The 18196-nt window shown below is 36.9% G+C and overlaps 1 protein-coding gene across 1 annotated transcript; it reads right to left on the reverse strand.

Annotated features, from left to right (window-relative positions):
- Window positions 1-5930: 5930 nt before the first annotated feature.
- LOC110964502 (uncharacterized) lies at window positions 5931-15210 on the reverse strand. Its single transcript, XM_022213259.2, has 6 exons — window positions 14897-15210; window positions 13199-13361; window positions 11870-11971; window positions 11663-11788; window positions 8033-8074; window positions 5931-7208 (listed from the first exon to the last, which is right to left on the reverse strand). Exons 1-6 carry the CDS (start codon window positions 15082-15084, stop codon window positions 7110-7112), a joined length of 720 nt encoding a protein of 239 aa, XP_022068951.2. The 5' UTR covers window positions 15085-15210; the 3' UTR covers window positions 5931-7109.
- Between the last annotated feature and the right edge of the window lie 2986 nt (window positions 15211-18196).

Below are 18196 nucleotides of genomic sequence, written 5' to 3' on the forward strand. Positions count from 1 at the left end.
ATGGTGCTACCTGCTGGAAAAACTCATGGAAAACACCCAAAACTAGGAGTTGGCCCTGCAAAAATGCATAGGACTGCTTAGGCGTCAGTTCAGGCAGCAAAAATTTTTTAGTTCAGCCACCTATGTGTGACTAGCCCCTCTGAAAATGCCCATAAAATCCCAAAGTAATGGCTTGTCCCTGTAAAATTGCATGGAATCCACAATAATAATGGGCTGCCACAACAAAAATGCACAGAAAACCCCCCAAAATTAAGGGTTTGGCCCTGCAAAGATGCATAGGAAACCCCAAAACAATGGTTTACCCTTGGAAAAACACACAGGAAACCAGGACTACTTAAGTGTTTTACTGTGCTCAACCAGTCTTAGACAGCCACAACAATGGGTTGACACTACAAAAACGTACAGGAAACCCCCAAAATAAAGGGTTGGCCCTGCAAAGATGCAGAAGAAACCCCAAAAACAATGGTTTACCCTTGGAAAAACACATAGGAAACAAGTACAGCTTAAAGGTGAACTTCGGTTTCTTTCAACCTGGGGTCTGTTTCCATGTAATTTCATACATGTGAGTGATGGAGAAATGAATTTTCGACATAGCTCCAGTATTTGGCCAGGCAGGCAGCTTAGCCGATTTCGCGCGATTTCGGAACGAGATTTGCTTTCTAGCGTCCTGAGATTTGGATACAGAACACAACAAAGAGTGATCGCCAGGTAATGTGGAGGTTTACGTTCACTTCTCATCTCTAGTATGTTGTGGGACACTCATTGAGACTATCTGAGCCGGTCAGTGTGGGGCAAAAAGCATGTTAGGGTGGACTTTGACGCGGGGGGGGGGCAAGTTGCCCCATACTTTTCGCTAGCTGAGCTGCTAGCTGAGCTGCTAAGCTGCCTGCCTGGCTAAATACTGGAGCTATGTCGAAAATTCATTTCTCCATCACTCACATGTATGAAATGACATGAAAACAGACCCCAGGTTGAAAAAAAACGAAGTTCCCCTTTAAGTGTCTCAGAATCAGTTCAGTCAATGATGTGTAACTAGCCCCTGCAAAAATGCACAGAAAACCACAACAATAATGGGTTGCCATGACAAAAATGTACATGAAACCCCCAAAAAAGGGGTGCCCCTACAAAAATGCACAGAAAAGCAAAAGACATAAGAGGTTGGCCAAACAAAGATGCATAAGAAACCTTAAAAACAAGGGTTTACCCTAGCAAGAATGCATAGGAAACCAGAACTACTTAGGTGTCTTACTTTGCACAATTAACCACTTCAGGCAACTATGCGTGACTGGACTTAGAAAACCACAACAACAATGGATTGCACCTACAAAAATGTATATGAAACCCCACAAAAAAGGGATTGCTGCTGAAAATACCTCAAACACTTGGTGCTGCCCGCTGCAAAAATGAATGCAAAAACTCTGAAGCTAACTGCAGACAGCAGAAGATATCGCCTTCCAAACTAAAGTCTCTACAGAATTTCCGGTCCATTCACCCAATACAGTAGTGGGTGAAATAAAGAAAGGTGAATTTGTAGAAGGGATTCTATGATGAACCTCGGTGAAACCATTCGCCCAGGACGTCTGGCACCAATCGAAAGTTAACATCTGGGCAACTTCACAGTATAAATGTAGTAAGTGATGTTCCTTAGCTGTAGAGGTGTTGGTAGAAGATTTTTTGATCTTCTGATACAACCGAAGTAGCAAATTCCGGGAGGATTCCACCAGGAGTTTACCTAAAGTAAACAAATTTGTCCCGATTGTGGTGCAATAGAAAAGATCATCATCCTTGGGTCAAACTCATGCCATTAAGATGGCTATCTATGCCAAATACAGCAGGTGGTGAGATAAAGGGAGGTGTATATGAGGATGGGATTCCATGACGAACAAAGGGGAAACCATTCGCCCAGGACATCCGGCGCCAGTTGACATTCGACAACTTTGGAACCAATCCAGGCAGCTTCAGAGGGTTAATCTGGTATCTGATATGTTACTGAGCTTTACGGGTTTTGGTAGAATTGTTTCCAATCTTCGGATGTAACCGATTTAGCATTTTTGGGAGGATTCGCCCAAGAATTGACCTGGAGAAAGTGTGAAGATTTGTCCCAATGGTTGTCCAACAGGAAAGACTACCAGCTTTGGGTCTTTTCTGGTAGATAAAACATTTTAAACTGATGCTACCAGGATGAAAACAACACCAGCAACAAGAACTTAAATGGAAAAGGTTTTATCTACTGAAGCCAAGCTTTAATTTGATGACATAAGCAACCTTTTCATTTCACCGATTTACGTCAAGATGACAAATATCACCGAATTCGTATTTTCTCTCTCAGGAGCTCAGTGTTGTGTTGCTGTCACGATCACTACAAACTATTTTTCAGCTGTTTCTGCAGTTTGAAAGGTTCAGTTAAACTCATGCCATTAGGACCGAAACAGGACCAGTAAGGAGAACTTAAAAGGAGAACATTTTATTTGTTGGTACTGACCTGCCAAGCTTTAATGTAATGACATAAACAACCTTTTCATGTCATCGTTTCTCGTCAAAATATCAACTAATCCTTATCTGTTTCTGAAAACGCGCGCTGTAGCCGCTATCACGACGGCCACAGACCATTTTTCATTCCTATTCCTGCGGTTTGAGCGGTTCAGTCTGCCGTATTTGTTTGAACTGTCACTGCATCCGTAAAACAAACAGTTACTCAGACAGCGATCACACTTGATGGATGACGCATCGGATCGGCGGCAGATAAACCTGTAATCTGCAGCGTCCCTTCTCTATGGATCTGCAGCCGGAGGAGAAATGACAGTAGAAGTAAAGTCGGTTTGTGTTTTTTGAATGGGAACAGTGAGAACAGATGGAGCTCGGAGGTTTTCAATGAGACAACTGGTCGGTGATGCAGCCACATATGGTGGCTGAGGGAGCTGAGAATCCTCTGCAGCTTATGCTGGGTTCAGCCTGCAGCATGTTTTTGCCAAATAAGACGGCCACCGAGTCGAGTTAGCGATAAATTCTGGCCCGACAGACGACGCGCCGATTCCCGATCCGTCGCAACAAGATCTGAACATCGTCAACCGCCGACTTCTGTCAAACAAGAAAGAAAAGAGTCTGAAGGTGTGTGTGAAACTGGGAAAGTCTAAAGAGTAAAAGAAACAAGAGCCGGTGGATTTAGACGGATTATTCACCCTTTGGCTCGGTTTGAAAACACTGCTGTATTTTTTTGTTGTAAAGCAACGCAGCAAAGTAAAAAAAAAACAAAACACAAAACTACCAAAAAGAGACAAAAAATAAATGCAAAGAAACACAAAGAGACCACAAAGAGACGCGAAATGATCATGAAGACCCAAAACACCCAAAAAACGTCCCCTAAGAGACACAAAACCACCAAAAAGACGCACAAGACAAACAGGAGACGCACAATTGCCACAAGGAGACATAAAATGACCAAAAACTGTCAAAAATCACAGACACACAACAAACACAAGGAGCCACAAGAAACAATGACAAAATGATCACAAAGAAACACAACTCAGCTACAAAGAGTCTCAAAACAACCACAAAGAGACACACAACAACCGAATAAAACACAAAAAATTAGCACAGACACAAAAAACAACCACAAAGAGACAAAATAAACATAAAGACCTACGATATGACCACAGGAAGACGTAAAATGACCACAAAGAGACAGAAACGGACCACAAAGAGACAGAAAATGGTCACAGAGAGACACAAAACAATAGAGATAGATGCAAAATGACGACAAAGAGACACAAAATGACCACAAAGAGACAGAGAATGACCACAGAGAGACAGAAAATGACCACAAAGAGACACAAAATGATAGAAAGAGATGCAAAATGATCACAGACACAAAGTTACCATAATGAGACACAAAATGACCACGAAGAGACACAAAGTTACCATAAAGGGACACAAAATGACCACGAAGAGACACAAAACACCTAAATATAGACACAAAACTACCACCAAAACACAATTTTTTGTAAACAAAACAAAACACAAAGAACTAAATCAACACAAAGCACACAACAACACATTTGTCCTCTAAAACATGCACATAAAACATGCAAGAAAACAGTGTGAAACCAAAGAGAAAGTAAGGAAAGCTTTTACCCTGAAGGTCTGGAGCGTTAGAGCTGCAGCGCCCTCTGCTGGACGGACAAACCTCTCCTCTAAAACTCTGTAAAAACCATCAGAACCAGATCAAGACCTTCACCAGAAAACTCCTCAGCAGAGTTTCCCTCCGGAGACGTAATTTACAGCAGATTAAAACCTGTTTAATTCCACTGTTCCTCGCCTCTCGCTGGGATTTCTCCTTTTTCAGCGCCGACGGATAGAAAATAATAAAAGTTTGAGGTGGATTTGATCTGCGTTTTGGGATTTACATTTTAATTTCAGGCTCCGCGCCAACCCGGTGTCTAGTTTCCATGGCAACCATACGTCGACAGGAGATTAGGAAACCTGTTAACGGTGCGTTCAGGTGTTTCCCAAATGCAGCGCCGTTATTTCCCCAGACTTGTAAAATATATTATTAATCCAGAAGCTGCTTTCATTTTCTCTTTAAACCAGAAAAAACACCAGACGGTAGGAAATAAATGTTGTCTTTAAGGTAAAAATAGATAAAACTAGACACTTTATCAGGGTTAGAAGCAGTAAAAAGAGAAAGAAATGTCAGATTTCCAACTTTCCGACAGCCCTTGAACTCATCGTCAGTGAGGCGTGGCTCCACTGGGAAAATTAGCCAAACCTGAACTTTAAATATTTCATCAAAATTTTGTGTTGTTTTAAAAATTCGCTAAATATAAACCGTTTGCTCTAAAGACGTTCTGTAAAAAATAAAATAATTCTGCGTTACTCAGTGAACTCGTGAAGCTGCTAACGAATCGACTGCGACCGACGGTCTTGTGATGAAAATTCAGGGAGTTTGACTCAAAAACTTACCAATATTACTCAAAATGTGTCCAAAATGTCTAAAAAATTATCCAAAATGACAAAAAATATCTTCAATAAGCAGAAAGTTGTCCAATACTGCTCTGTTTGTCCAAAAATCACCTTAATGTCAACAAGGATTCAAAATGACCCAAAAATATCCTTAATTTCTAAAACTCTGTTCAAAATGAGTCCATTTGTCCAAAATGACTTTTTAAAAAGTCCAATATTACTTAGAATCTGTTCAAAATGACACAAAAACATCTAAAATGACTTGAAACTTGTCATAAAGGACTCAAATTATTTATAATTTGTCCAAAATTACACAAACTATCCGAAGCCACTCAGCATTGTTCAAAATCAGTCAGTTAGTCCAAAATACCTCAAAGGTGTCAAATGATTGAAAATTGGCAAACAGTATTGGAAAGAGTCTTTCAAAATGACGTGTTTAAAAATGACTCAAAAACTGTCCAAAACACAAAAACTTGACCAATATTACACAAAATGTGCACAGAATGAGCCGGAATTTGTCCAAAACGACAAAAAATCGTCCAAAACAATTCAAAACTTGTCCGAAAAATTTTCAAAAAATGTCAACTTAGGACTCGAAAATGGACCATTACTCAGACCTATTTAAAAAATTACACAAAAATATCCTTAAACATTGAAACTTTGTTCCAAATGAGTTATAATTTGTTCAAAATGATGTAAAAATCATCCAAAGCTACACAAAAATGTCCAAAATGACTCAAAAGTTGTCCAATATTACTGACAAATTCTATAAAATGACTGAAAAATGACAGAAATGACTAAAAACGTGTCCAAAATGAGTCATAATTTGTCCAGAATGTGTTAAATGTCATCCTTGAATAAGAACAGAAACCTGGCGCACCAGTGAATGAAAACTATCAGGATGTTTTTCTTCTTAAAGGATTTCAGACTTTGACAAACATTTTTTCATTTGAATCCAAACAGAAACCAGGAACTTTTTGAATTCATTTATTTAGAAAAACATCAAAACTTTCATCACATTAAAGAAACATTTCAGACAAACTGTTCAGGCGTGTGTCCACTAGATGTTATTTCCTCTCATCTGAACATCGTACGGCCGGTGGGCGGTCACTAACAGACCACAGCAGCTCACCATGTGCTCACATGACCGAGCTTTCAGCCTGACGGCCACAAACTTTCCCTTTTACTTCTAAAACACTGAAACCATTTGGGGTTAGAAATAATCTGCAGCAGCTGAATCTGTCCTGGTTTTAGTTTAGACGTTTGAGGACAGTTTCAGGATGCGGGGAATCTAAGCAGAATCCAGTCTACTTTATGCAAAGGAGCTGCAGACCTCTCGGGGTAAACACACAGAAGGAAACGCACCACAACCGGACCAGAATGCCACATGCAGGGTGTTTCCAGCTGAGATCCGGTGTGTTTTCCTGCAGCTCATTTGCATAAAGCAGACTGGACTCCGGCCTGCAGAGATTCCAGCATCCTCAAACTGTCCTCAGACGTCTAAATAAAACCAGGACAGATTCAACTGCTGCAGCTTATTTCTCGCCTCAAAATGCTTTACAAATACGTTTCTCTGAAGTGTTTTTGTAATATTAGACAAAGTTTGCAGCCGGTCCGGTGTGAAATCCAGGAGCAGAGCAGCCCTGAGTCGATGCGTTTGTCCATTCAGAGGCAGGAAAGGAGCTTAAAGAAGGTGCTGAACACAGTTCACCATGGAGGAGAAGCTTCTAACAGCTGGATCTGAGCACGCATGGTAACATTAGTGTTTAGAAATAAAAGGGAAAGCTGCTGTTTTATCAGACTCATCTGTCAGCTGATAGCTCGGTCATGTGACCCCCCCACCGGCCGTGAGATGTTCATATGTGGTGGAATGCGGGGAAATCAGTGGACACGCACCTTTAGACTCTGATTACTGTAATCTGATTACTGTGGAACTACCAGACGAGCTTCACTGATACACACAGATTTATGTGTTCTACTGAGCTGACTGAATGTAATCTGATTACAGTGTAACTACTAGATTACTCTCACTAATACATGTTTTCCGTGTTCTGCTACTTTAATGACTTATGAGTCGGTGTGTTTGTTTTCTGAGTTCTACTGAGCATACTGAATGTAATCTGACTACTGTAATCTGATTACTGTTGGTTTTATGCCTCCTTCTGTCCCTTCAGCAGCAGATCCATGTAAGCTCCGGTCACCAGACTTTGTTCAGAAACTCCGAGCTGCTGCATCAAACCCTCAGCCACCTGAAGAAGATCATGAAATAAAAAAACATTAAAGCACCATTAACTGTACGGTAAAGTACAGAAATTCATATTCACTAAAAGATTAAAAAAAACATCAGAATGACACAAAAATGGAATGTTGTCAAACTGTCAAACTTTACTTAAAATGCTCAGAAATTTGGCCAAAAATCATCCAAAACATCTCAAAAATGTCCAAAAATACTCAGAAACTTACCAAAAGGACTCAAAATGAGTTGAAATTTGGCCAAAAATCATCCAAAATGACTTCAAACCTGCCCAAAAAGACTCCAGTTTGGCCAAATGTGAAATGAAAAATGTCCGACGTTAGTCATAACGTCTGTCCAAAACGAATTTAAAAAAACATCAAAATGACACATAAAATGTCATAAAGGACTCATAACTTAGTCAAAAATTACTCAAAATGTGTCCAAAACAAGACACAACTTTCCCAAAATATCAGAAATCATTCAAAATGACACAAACATTTATAAATGACTCAAAACTTGTCCAATATTACTGACAAGTTTTCCAAAATGACTTAAAAAATGTCATAAAAGACAGAAAAATAACTCAAAATATGTCCAAAATGAGTCATAATTAGTCCAGAATGACACAAAAAATCATCCAGAATGACACAAAATGTCTTTAAAATTGTCTAAAATTACTCAAAATGAGACAAAACTATCCAGATGTTGTTCTAACAGACATCTGTGAGCCCCGTCTCCTCTTCAGACGCCACATTTCAGACATAAACGAGGTAAACGGGACCAGACTGGATGATTTCTGGTGTTTCTGAGGTAAACGGATAAAAAGATTAAAGCGACCTGCTGTCCGTCCTCCACCGTCTGCTCCGGCTTCATCACCACCTGAACAAACAAACCAATCAGAGAGCAGTTCAACACCTGGACCAGCTGATCGGTCGCTTCCAGCTGCTGCTGCCAAGAACCGCTGTTAAATAAATTAATGATCTACTAGTGCTCTTTAAAGCAGAAGAAGACCATTAAATCCTCATTCTGTTCATCAGATTTATGAGCTCAGAGACACTTTGGCTGGAAACAAACCGACAAACATAAATTCTGAGGGAAAAAAAACAAGAAGAACAACGGTTAAAGACGTTTAACTCAAACTCTGTCCACAATGAGTCGGTTTTTGTCCAAAATTTCATCCAGAATGACACAGAAAACATTAATAATCTGCTGCTGTGTCCTAAAATGTCATAATTTGTCTTAAATGTTTGGAAACAAACATTCAAAATGACTCAGTTTTCTAAAATGTTTCAAATTTTGTACAAAATGTTAAAAAAATTCCCCCACAATGACACAAAACTATTTTATAAATTTCCAAAATTACTCAAACTATGTCCAGGATGAGTCACTATTTGTCCAAAATATCTCAAAATTTCATCCAAAATGAAACAAAAAAAAGCTTAAAAATTGTCCAGAATTTGTCTTAAATGTTTAAAAGAAAAACAAACTAAAGATTTTCCAAAACATCTCAAAACTAATTGAAAATACATAAATTATCCAACATTACTCAAAATTTGTCTCCCATGCAGTTGTAATTTGTCAAAAAATCTAAATTTCATTCAAATAACTCAAAATGACTCCGACCAAAATGTGTCCAAAACGTTTAAAATTCACCCAAAGCGACTCAAAAATGTGTCCACCGCGCCTCAAAACTGTAAAAGATGACCTGGTAATTGTCCAATGTTACCCAAAATGTCCTAAACGAGTCAGAATTTGCCTTAAATATTTCAAAAACATTCAAAATTACTTAAAAAGTTTTCTAAAATTACTCGTAATTTGGTCAAAATATCTCAAAATTTCGTCCAGAATGAAACAAAAAGTGTCCAAAACGTCACTCAAAATGTCCTAAATGAGTCATAACTGGTCTTAAATGCTCAAAAAAAAATCTAAATTTACTCAAAATGTGTCCAAAATGTTCAAAATTCATCCAAAAAGACACAAAATGACTTGATTGTCCAATATTGCTAAAAACTTTAACTCAAAATGTCCTGAATGATTCAGAATTGGTCTTCAATGCTTTAAAGAAATACTTAAAATTACTTAAAAACTGTCCAAAATGACTTGATAACTGTCAAATATTACTCAAAATTTGCACACAAGTCACAATTTGTCCAAAACTCCTCAAAATTTCACCCAAAATGAAACAAAAAAATGTATAAAAGTGTTTTAAAATTGTCTAACGTTACACAAATGTCCAAAATGAGTCAAAATTTGTCTTAAATGTTTAAATAAAACATTCAAAAAAGGCTTACAATTGTCCAAAACAACTCGAAAATAACTGAAATTATCCATTACTACTCAAAATTTGTCCACAAACCAATTTTTTTTCAATAATATCTCTAAATTTTATCCAAAATGAAACAAAAAACGTCAAAAATTAGTCAGAAATGATCTTAAATGTTTAAAAGCACTTTCAAAATTATTTAAATGTTTACATTTCATTCATCTACAATCATTCATCTCTGAAAATAATCATTATTCTTCTATAAGACTTTCATAAAATACGACACCCTGGAGTCCCTCAATCTGTTTTTTTTTTTACTAAAACTCCCAAAAACTGGTGAATTTATGCGATTAAACAGACAATAATAAACTTTAAAGTGTTTGACATGAATTCAATTATTAAAAACCTCTAATTGATAAACTAATTTCTGCAGTTCTCGTCTTTTTAATTAATAAATAAATCCACTTCTGTTGTTCTGAATTCTATTAAATCACGGTGATGGATGATAAAATGTGAGTTTACTCCTCGTTGAGCTCCGATGGGAGAATCTCACTTCGTTCTCTCCAAACAGACGATGAAATAAATCCTCCATCTGCTGCTGGAGATCAGGAAGTTCCACTGAAAGCTCCAGAGCAGAGCACACTTCTGATCTGTACGGGACCAAATCTGAATATTTACGAGACGGAACTTCGCGTTTTTCTCACACAGGAGACAATTAAACCTCAAAAGTCTCATTTTCTTTCTCTAAAACCTCCAAGTTGTAAAGTTTACCGCCGTCCTGGGAGAAGAAAAACAACGAAACATCATCCAGTGAGCAGAAGAGCTGCAGATTAATCAGAGCACACGATCATAAACTGAACTCAACAAAACTTGTAATGAGTTCACAAAGTGTTCACCAGAAGACAAAATATTTAAAAGCGTCGGTTAAAAACCACAATCTGACCAAAAAAACGTCCAAAATGACACAAATAACGTGAATAAATGAATAAAAATGGTCAAAAATTACTCAGAAGTTGCCTCAGGTGAGAAAAAGTTTTCCAAAACTACACAAAATACTCAAACTTTGTCAAAAATGGGTTGGAATTTAACCTTAATGTGTCAAAAAAATTAAATAAAATAAAATATATATATATATATGATTAAACAAGTTAAACATTAATCTAATTAATTAGATACTTTGTAATTAATTACCTGCATTTTGTAACAGCAATATTTGACACAATAATCAAAGTTTTTCAGTTCAAATAAATTTTGGTTGAGATTGAATATTCGTATACGTGAACTTAAACATGTTTGCTTCGTTTCTATTTTTTTGCTTTTTTCATCTGTCTGCTACATTCATAGTGATTATGTTCAACATTTTAAGACTTTTTGTACACTAAAGCGCTTTCAGTGTCTTCTAAAGTGGTTTATTATGGGATGGCTACACCGTTAGCTGTTAGCAGGAATGTCGTAGCTAGCGTTAGCTCGAATGCTAACAGCAGCATGTTTTACATTGAGATGATCAGAAAACTGTTTGATGCACAATCTACTACAACCAGGCTTTTATCCAAGCCGGAAGACTTAAAAGAAAAGGTTCCTTAGCGCCAACTAGTGAGCTGGAGCGTTCCCCAGTGTTACCGGTGTGCCACAAATAAGAGAACTGATAAAGGCATGATTAAATGCGGAACACGCTCGGCCCTAAAAATAACATTAAAACAGAAAACCTTCACATTTATTGAGCTGAAACTAAGATAGAAACTGATGCTAACTTTCCTGATAATCAATAATCAGATTTAGCACTCTGTGTGTGTGTGTGTGTGTGTGTGTGTGCATTACTGTGTATTACTGTGTATTATTGTGTATTACTGTGTGCTATTGTGTGTATTTTGTGTATTATTGACTGTTATTGTGCGCATTTTGTGTATCATTCTGTATTACTGTGTGTATTATTGTGTATTATTGAGTGTATTTTGTGTATTATTGTGTGTTATTGTGTATTATTGACTGTTATTGTGTATTACTGACTGTCTGTGTGCATTTTGTGTATTATTTTGTGTATTATTCTGTATTACTGTGTGTATTATTGAGTGTTATTGTGTATTATTGTGTAATATTGACTGTTATTGTGTACATTTTGCATATTATTCTGTATTACTGTGTATTACTGTGTGTATTTTGTATATTTTTGTGCATTACTGTGGGCTATTGTGTGTCATTCTGACCTCCAGCTCCATATAGTGTCCGAGTCCTTCCACCTTGTCCAGGTGAACTCTGGTCTGACCAATCAGAAACAGCCGTCGCTCCTTCACCACCTCCCCTCGGACCCCGAGAGCGTCAGACAGGACGGTCTGGACACACGGTGATTACTGACTATTGATCACTGATTATTAATTATTATTATTAGAATCTTTATGACACCAGAGTCTGACCTGGAGGCTGGATGGGTCGCTGGTCGGGCTGATGGAGTAACGAGACAGTTTGGGTCCGTCGGTGTCGGGACGCTCGTAGAAGATCAGCTGGCCGGACCCGTTCTAACAAACAAACAAACAAACAAACAAGTCAGTTTTATACCGCAGAACAAAATGCTCATTTGTTTGTTTTATTTCTCAAATAATTTGATTTTTCAGGTCTTTTCATGTTAAAAAAATAGACATATGTTGCATTTTTTGTCTCTAAATTGTTAATTATGCAGAATTTTATTAAATATTGTTGACGTTTACTTGCTGCCTCCACACTTTTTCATTTCAGACCAGTTGTTGTGTTTTTCTCCCATCGACCACCAGGTGGAGACACAGTTCAGACTCTATTCACCTCCTGAGTTTAAAACCTTCATACCTACACACTGACGGAAGTTCGAAAAGATTCTTCAAAATCCGTTACAAAACAGGTTTAAAAAAAATGGTTCAAGAGTAAACAAACAAGTCCAAAACCAGGCACAAACCAGTTAAAAAACTGACCAAAACCACGGCCAAAAACAGTCCAAAATCTGCAGAAAACCCGTCCAAAACCAGCACTGAAACCAAACCAACGCCTGTGTAAAAAGTCTCAAATTAAGTTCAAAATCTGTCCAAAACACTCCTAAATCCAGCCAAAATGAGCCCAAAATCAAGTCTGAAAAAATCTATAATAGTGCCCTAAACCAAATAAAATAAAAAAACCTGCCAGACACCAGTCCAAAATAACATCCAAAACTTATCAAAAACCCGTCCAAGACAAAGCCAATTCTGAGTCTAAGCCAGTATGAAATTAAGTCTTGCATTGAGTCCACAACCTGTGTTCAAACTAATTTATAACTCACCAGAAATCAGTCAAACAACAAATAAAAATCTACCAAAATTCTGTCTAGAACAAGTCCAAAATTAAGTCTAAAACTGAGTCCAAAATCTGTCAAAATGAGTGCAAAACCAAGTCTGAGGCCAAATCTGAAATTGAGTCTAAACCCAAATAAAAAAACACCAGTCTAAAAAACCAAACCAAGTCTGAAACTAGACTAAAACTCATGTAAAACCAGTCTGACACCAGCTCAAGGCCAAAAACCAGATCTAAATGTAGAAAATTCTCCAAGATGCTGAACAACATTTCTTTTCTGAACATTTCTTTCAAAAACTGCTTTTGGTCTTCATGGTAGAACTGGTTCTGATTCAAAAACAAAAGGTTCTGACACCAAAACTCTGAAGGTTTAATCTCTTTACTGAACTATAAAGTCAACTGATAAAAACCATCTTGTATTTAAATCTTCCGTTGGTCTCTTTCTGTACCATAAAGTCTCGTAGCTTCAGTCGTCCTTGGCTGCAGTTGAAGAAGGTGTCATGCTGCCGGATGATTGTGCCCTCCGATTGGCTGAGCTCGGCGGCCTTCTTGGCGAACTGCGTCGGGTCGCTAACTTTAGCTTTGATCTCCACGTTGGACGGCATGACTCGACTGAGCACGTGCAGAACAGAGAGAAAACATGAGGTCAGACCTTTACGTGGTTAATCACCTTTTACCTGTCCAGTAGTTCACTGTGTCCACAAGTCAAATTATTTTACCTGTTATTCAACTATTTTAACTTCAGAATAATTTTAGTTGATTAGTTCCACCCGCTCATTATAGATGATGGTGAAAAGAATATTTATTAATTGTCAAATAAGACGAGACATACAAAAGTGGTCAGGTTCTAAGCTTCATTACATTTTTTACAACCTTAAAAAGGTCCCCTGTGGTTAAATCTGTTTTATTGTATTTTGTGCGTCTTAAAAACTTCAAGATGTCAAATAAAAGCTGCCATTACTGACATTCCTCAAGATCTTCCACCATCTAGCTAGCCTCCTAGCTTCACAAGCTAGTAAAAATTTTTATTAAGTTTCAACAGAATTTTTTTTTTTTTTTTTAAATCAGCACTCCGTCCACCTAAACCTTTGGGTCCTTTTTCACCTTTGGGAAAATGAGAACAATATAGATACTTTAAATTAAAACAGAAAAGGCATTTAAAGTTTATGCTAATAGCTATAGCATTAGCAAAAGCACTAATATAGAGCAATAAACACTGTATGTGTCACAACATATCTGTAATTTAATACTGCAAAATAATCTTATAAACTTTCCACTGATTTATAATGACATTTTATTGTATTTTGTATGTCTTAAAAATTTTCAGGTGTAAAATAAAAGCTGTAAAAATGCCCCCAAACAACTAGTTAGCCTCCTAGCTATAAAAGCCTGTAAGATTTTTATTCAATTTCTCAAAAAAAAAAAAAAGAAAGAAATCACTACTTGTCTAGCTCAAACTTTGAAAAAAAAGGACAATATGGAACTTTTAAATACTAAATTATGTCAATAAATACCATCTGTGTCACAACATAAACACAAATTTATATGTAAAATAAACTTCAGAGCATTACATTAAAGTCTCAACATGCTAATATTAGCCAGCGAGCAAGAAACAAGCTAGCTGATGGTCCAGTAGCCAATCCGGGTTACAGATGGTTTAATTAATTGCCCTTAAAATTAAAGATATTTCTCCCACCTTAAAACTGTTCTAGCCACAACATAAAAAAATATTTCACTAAACTAAAAAAAAAGTTTTAACTACAATGATTTCCCAGGCTGCTGTCGTGTATTAAACAAAACAAACCGTTATACACCTGTGCAAAACCTCCACAAATTCTGTTTAAAAGTGTTTTAATCGTTCAGTGACTTGAATATCTTTTACCTGTATCGTTAAAAGAGGCTTTGGACGTTATGACAACAGCTTCAGAGAACTTATAGCTGCTGTAAACGAGCCGCTGTGGGTCTAAAACGTGTTTGGTTCATTCAATGTATTATGTCTGGTACTGACGCTAACTCATCCATTACATCCAATACAGCAGCAGTTAGCCGCCGCTAGCAGCTACCACACAGTGTAATAACGGCTGCAGAAAGCACAAACTGATAAACAGCTCATCAATCGATAAAAAATCTAAACTTTTCCTTCTTACCGAAGTTTCTGATGCTTGCTGGGGGCGCCAATGCTTGATTTTTCCCGCGAAAGGCTCCATCCGGGGCGGAAAAAGCCCCGTAAAGAGAGCAGACTGACCGCAGAGCAGTGCCGAACAACGGCAGAGCAGCCGGAGACTGGCGGAGAAAGCCGGGAGAGGAGAGCGAACTGACCGCAGAGCAGCTGCATCAGCCCGGAAGAAAGAGGGGGACTTCCGGGTAGCGATGTTACGAGATGTGCCGAGGCTTCGAAGCGTGTGTCGAGTTTTGGAGGGGGCGTTTCCACGAAGCGCGTATCGAGGCTTGCTTCATTTAGGGGAGGAGCCAAAATGATGACGTTCGAAGCCCTACGAGCAGCGTGAGTCCTTCAGGAACTGCAAAAAAAAAAAAAAAAAAAAAAAAAAAAATCCTTCAGGAACTGCTTTTCAGGTTTGACGAGTGATTCAAAATATTAGGGGCAGTGAAACTCAATGGATTCCCCGTTCACATTTTGTGGATTTTTGCCTGCTGTATCTTTGCTTGCAATCGGCTTGAAACTCTTTTTTTTCCATAGAATCAACCACAAAGAGAAGATTCTCTCCTTTCTGTGAACACTTTGGCCTGTTTTATCCTAATAAAGTAGGCACATAAGTGAAAAGTAATATGAGGAACTGTGACAACACTGCACATCGCTTGTTCTGATTTCTTTTTTTCCGGTATTTTAAAAGGTGAAGTGTCTGTTGTGTTCCAAGGAACTAGAGAAATACTGTCCAAAAAAAGAAACTGCTTGAATCCCAGCACTGTGGAAAATGTTATATTTAAAAAATAAATAAATAAATAAATTGCTGTTCCTACTTTTGTTTTTTCACTGGTACCACAAACACACAAAACAACAAGTAGCAGAAGCACATTTAAATTTATTTATATAGCCCTTATTACAATTAAAAGTATCTAAGCACTTTATAGAAAACCACCTGACCCCAATCAAGCCGTCAAGCTACATCGCTCAAATCTGTCCCTATCAGGAAAAACACACACTATATTAAGTATATTATTTGTTGATTGGCATCATCATTTAAGCACAATTCAAAGCTTCACATAGCAAAGCCAGTGTGTCATTATAGGCACTCTGCCTGTTTTACTTTTATTTGTCCACTTGATGGCGCAGTAGAGCAAATTAAGCACCATGAAGCTTTAACATATGAGTGAACCAACTGCATAGAAAGCCTCAATGATCCATGAAACTTCATCTCGCCATCACTACTTCCGGGGTCTGATCATAGACATTATAAAGACTAGACGCCGCTCGGGGTGCTGCGCAGCGAGAAATACGGCCGCCATCTTGGTCCGATCACCTGCTCCACTCAGTGCTGTTTGACAGCGCATTTAATCCATCTTAACTCTGAATATTAAACTGATTTTCACGCGTTTTTTATTTTTATTGTTTTTGCTGCAAACGTCATACATGTAGCTATGATACAGGACAAATGGTTCGGCGTATTTTAATATTCATAGCGGGAATAATAGATAATAATAATAATAGGTAATAGAATATTCTGATATTAAGCTCGACTGTAGACAGGTACTTTGCAAACACTGTAAACACACACACATATATAAAACTATATATATATATATATATATATATATATATATAATTTTCTCTGATATATTGATTATATTAATACTCCACATATGATTTATATATATTATGTTTTCTGACATAGTGATTATATTGATACTCCATACATGATTTATATATGTAGTATGATTTTCTCTGATATATAACTTTTATCTATTATAGCCTATATATATATATATGAATGATGTTGATACTCCATCTATGATTTATATATATATTCCTTTTCTCTGATATATAACTTCTATCTATTGTTTTATATAGAAATATGTGTTCATTAGTCAGTATTTTGTTTATTTATGTATATAGAGCGTAATCATATATTGTCTCTTCAAATTATTAAAATAATTGACTTTACTGCCATTATCTGCTTCTCTAACATATATTAGTGTGTGTGTGTGTTTACAGTGTTTGCAAAATACCTGTCTACAGTCGAGCTTAATATCAGAATATTCTATTACCTATTATTATTATTATCTATTATTCCCGCTATGAATATTAAAATACGCCGAACCATTTGTCCTGTATCATAGCTACATGTATGACGTTTGCAGCAAAAAAAAACAAAAAAAAACACGTGAAAATCAATTTAATATTCAGAGTAAAGATGGATTAAATGCGCTGTCAAACAGCGCTGAGTGGAGCGGCTGACCGGACCAAGATGGCGGCCCCACCGCTCGTCAGTCCCAATAGGCAGTAGCGGTCCATGCGGCGTCTACTCTTTATTATGTCTATGGGTCTGATCAGGAGCTGTCAACTGCGTCATTTCCTGGAGCAAAACACAGACAGTAAAACTATATGAAGAGGTCTCACTCTGCTTCATATCTGTGGGACTAAAGTGAAAACAACAATTATAACTTCATTTTAAAGAAAAAAATACATATTGATGTTTTTTCCCCATTATCTGACACTTTTATTTTTGCTTGTTTCTATATATCTGTATGTCTGTATATATATTTATTTCTTGCATATTTTTATCAGTTTTTATTATTACTGTTTTTGGTCGAGAATAGGTGCTGAATACATTTCACTGCGCCTTATACTCTGTATGAGTTTGTGACAAATAAAGGTCTTGAACTTGAACTTGAGATGTAACAGATTATCATTTCATTGATTATAGCCGATAATAATTCAAATAATTAAAAATATATTAACCAGTAATGCAGAAAATGATGGACAGGCATGTAAAAAAAATGGACTGTAGATTAGCTGCAGTATTTTGCTGTTCCACCAGGTGGAGCCTCGTGCTAAATGTGTCCTTTTTAATCCATGTTTTAAATTATTCTCTTTTGTAAATCATCATCAAAAAAGCATTTTCTGTGTCTTAAAAATTTTGAAGTGAAACATAAAAGCTGCAAAAACACCTGCTACTGTCATTCCTTAAATCCCCAAACAACTAGCTAACCTCATACCTGCACAAGCTAGTAAGAATTTTATTGAGTTTCTACAAAAAAAAAATAGAGAAATCAGTACTTGTCCAGCTAAAACTTTGAAAAAAAGTTATAATATTTAACCTTTAAATACTAAATCAAAACAGAAAGGGGATGTAAAGTTTATGCTAGTGGCTACAGAATTAACAAAAGCGCTAATATACATCAATAAATGCTATATGTGTCACAACATATCTGTCATTTAATGCATTTAAATGGTCTTATAATGAACATAAATTTATATTTAAAGTAAA

The sequence above is a fragment of the Acanthochromis polyacanthus genome, chromosome 1 (genome assembly GCF_021347895.1).
Source record: "Acanthochromis polyacanthus isolate Apoly-LR-REF ecotype Palm Island chromosome 1, KAUST_Apoly_ChrSc, whole genome shotgun sequence".
Lineage (NCBI taxonomy): Eukaryota > Metazoa > Chordata > Actinopteri > Pomacentridae > Acanthochromis > Acanthochromis polyacanthus.

Bases quoted from the DNA above. Each gene is read 5' to 3' on its own strand.
- LOC110964502 (XM_022213259.2), bottom strand. From the start codon at position 15,084: ATGCAGCTGCTCTGCGGTCAGTTCGCTCTCCTCTCCCGGCTTTCTCCG. The intron at 8,075-11,662 runs GTCAGAATGACA...TTGTTTGTTCAG, and splicing joins GACACTATATGGAGCTGGAG to GTGGTGATGAAGCCGGAGCA. The intron at 7,209-8,032 runs GTCGCTTTAATC...GATCTTCTTCAG, and splicing joins CGGTGGAGGACGGACAGCAG to GTGGCTGAGGGTTTGATGCA.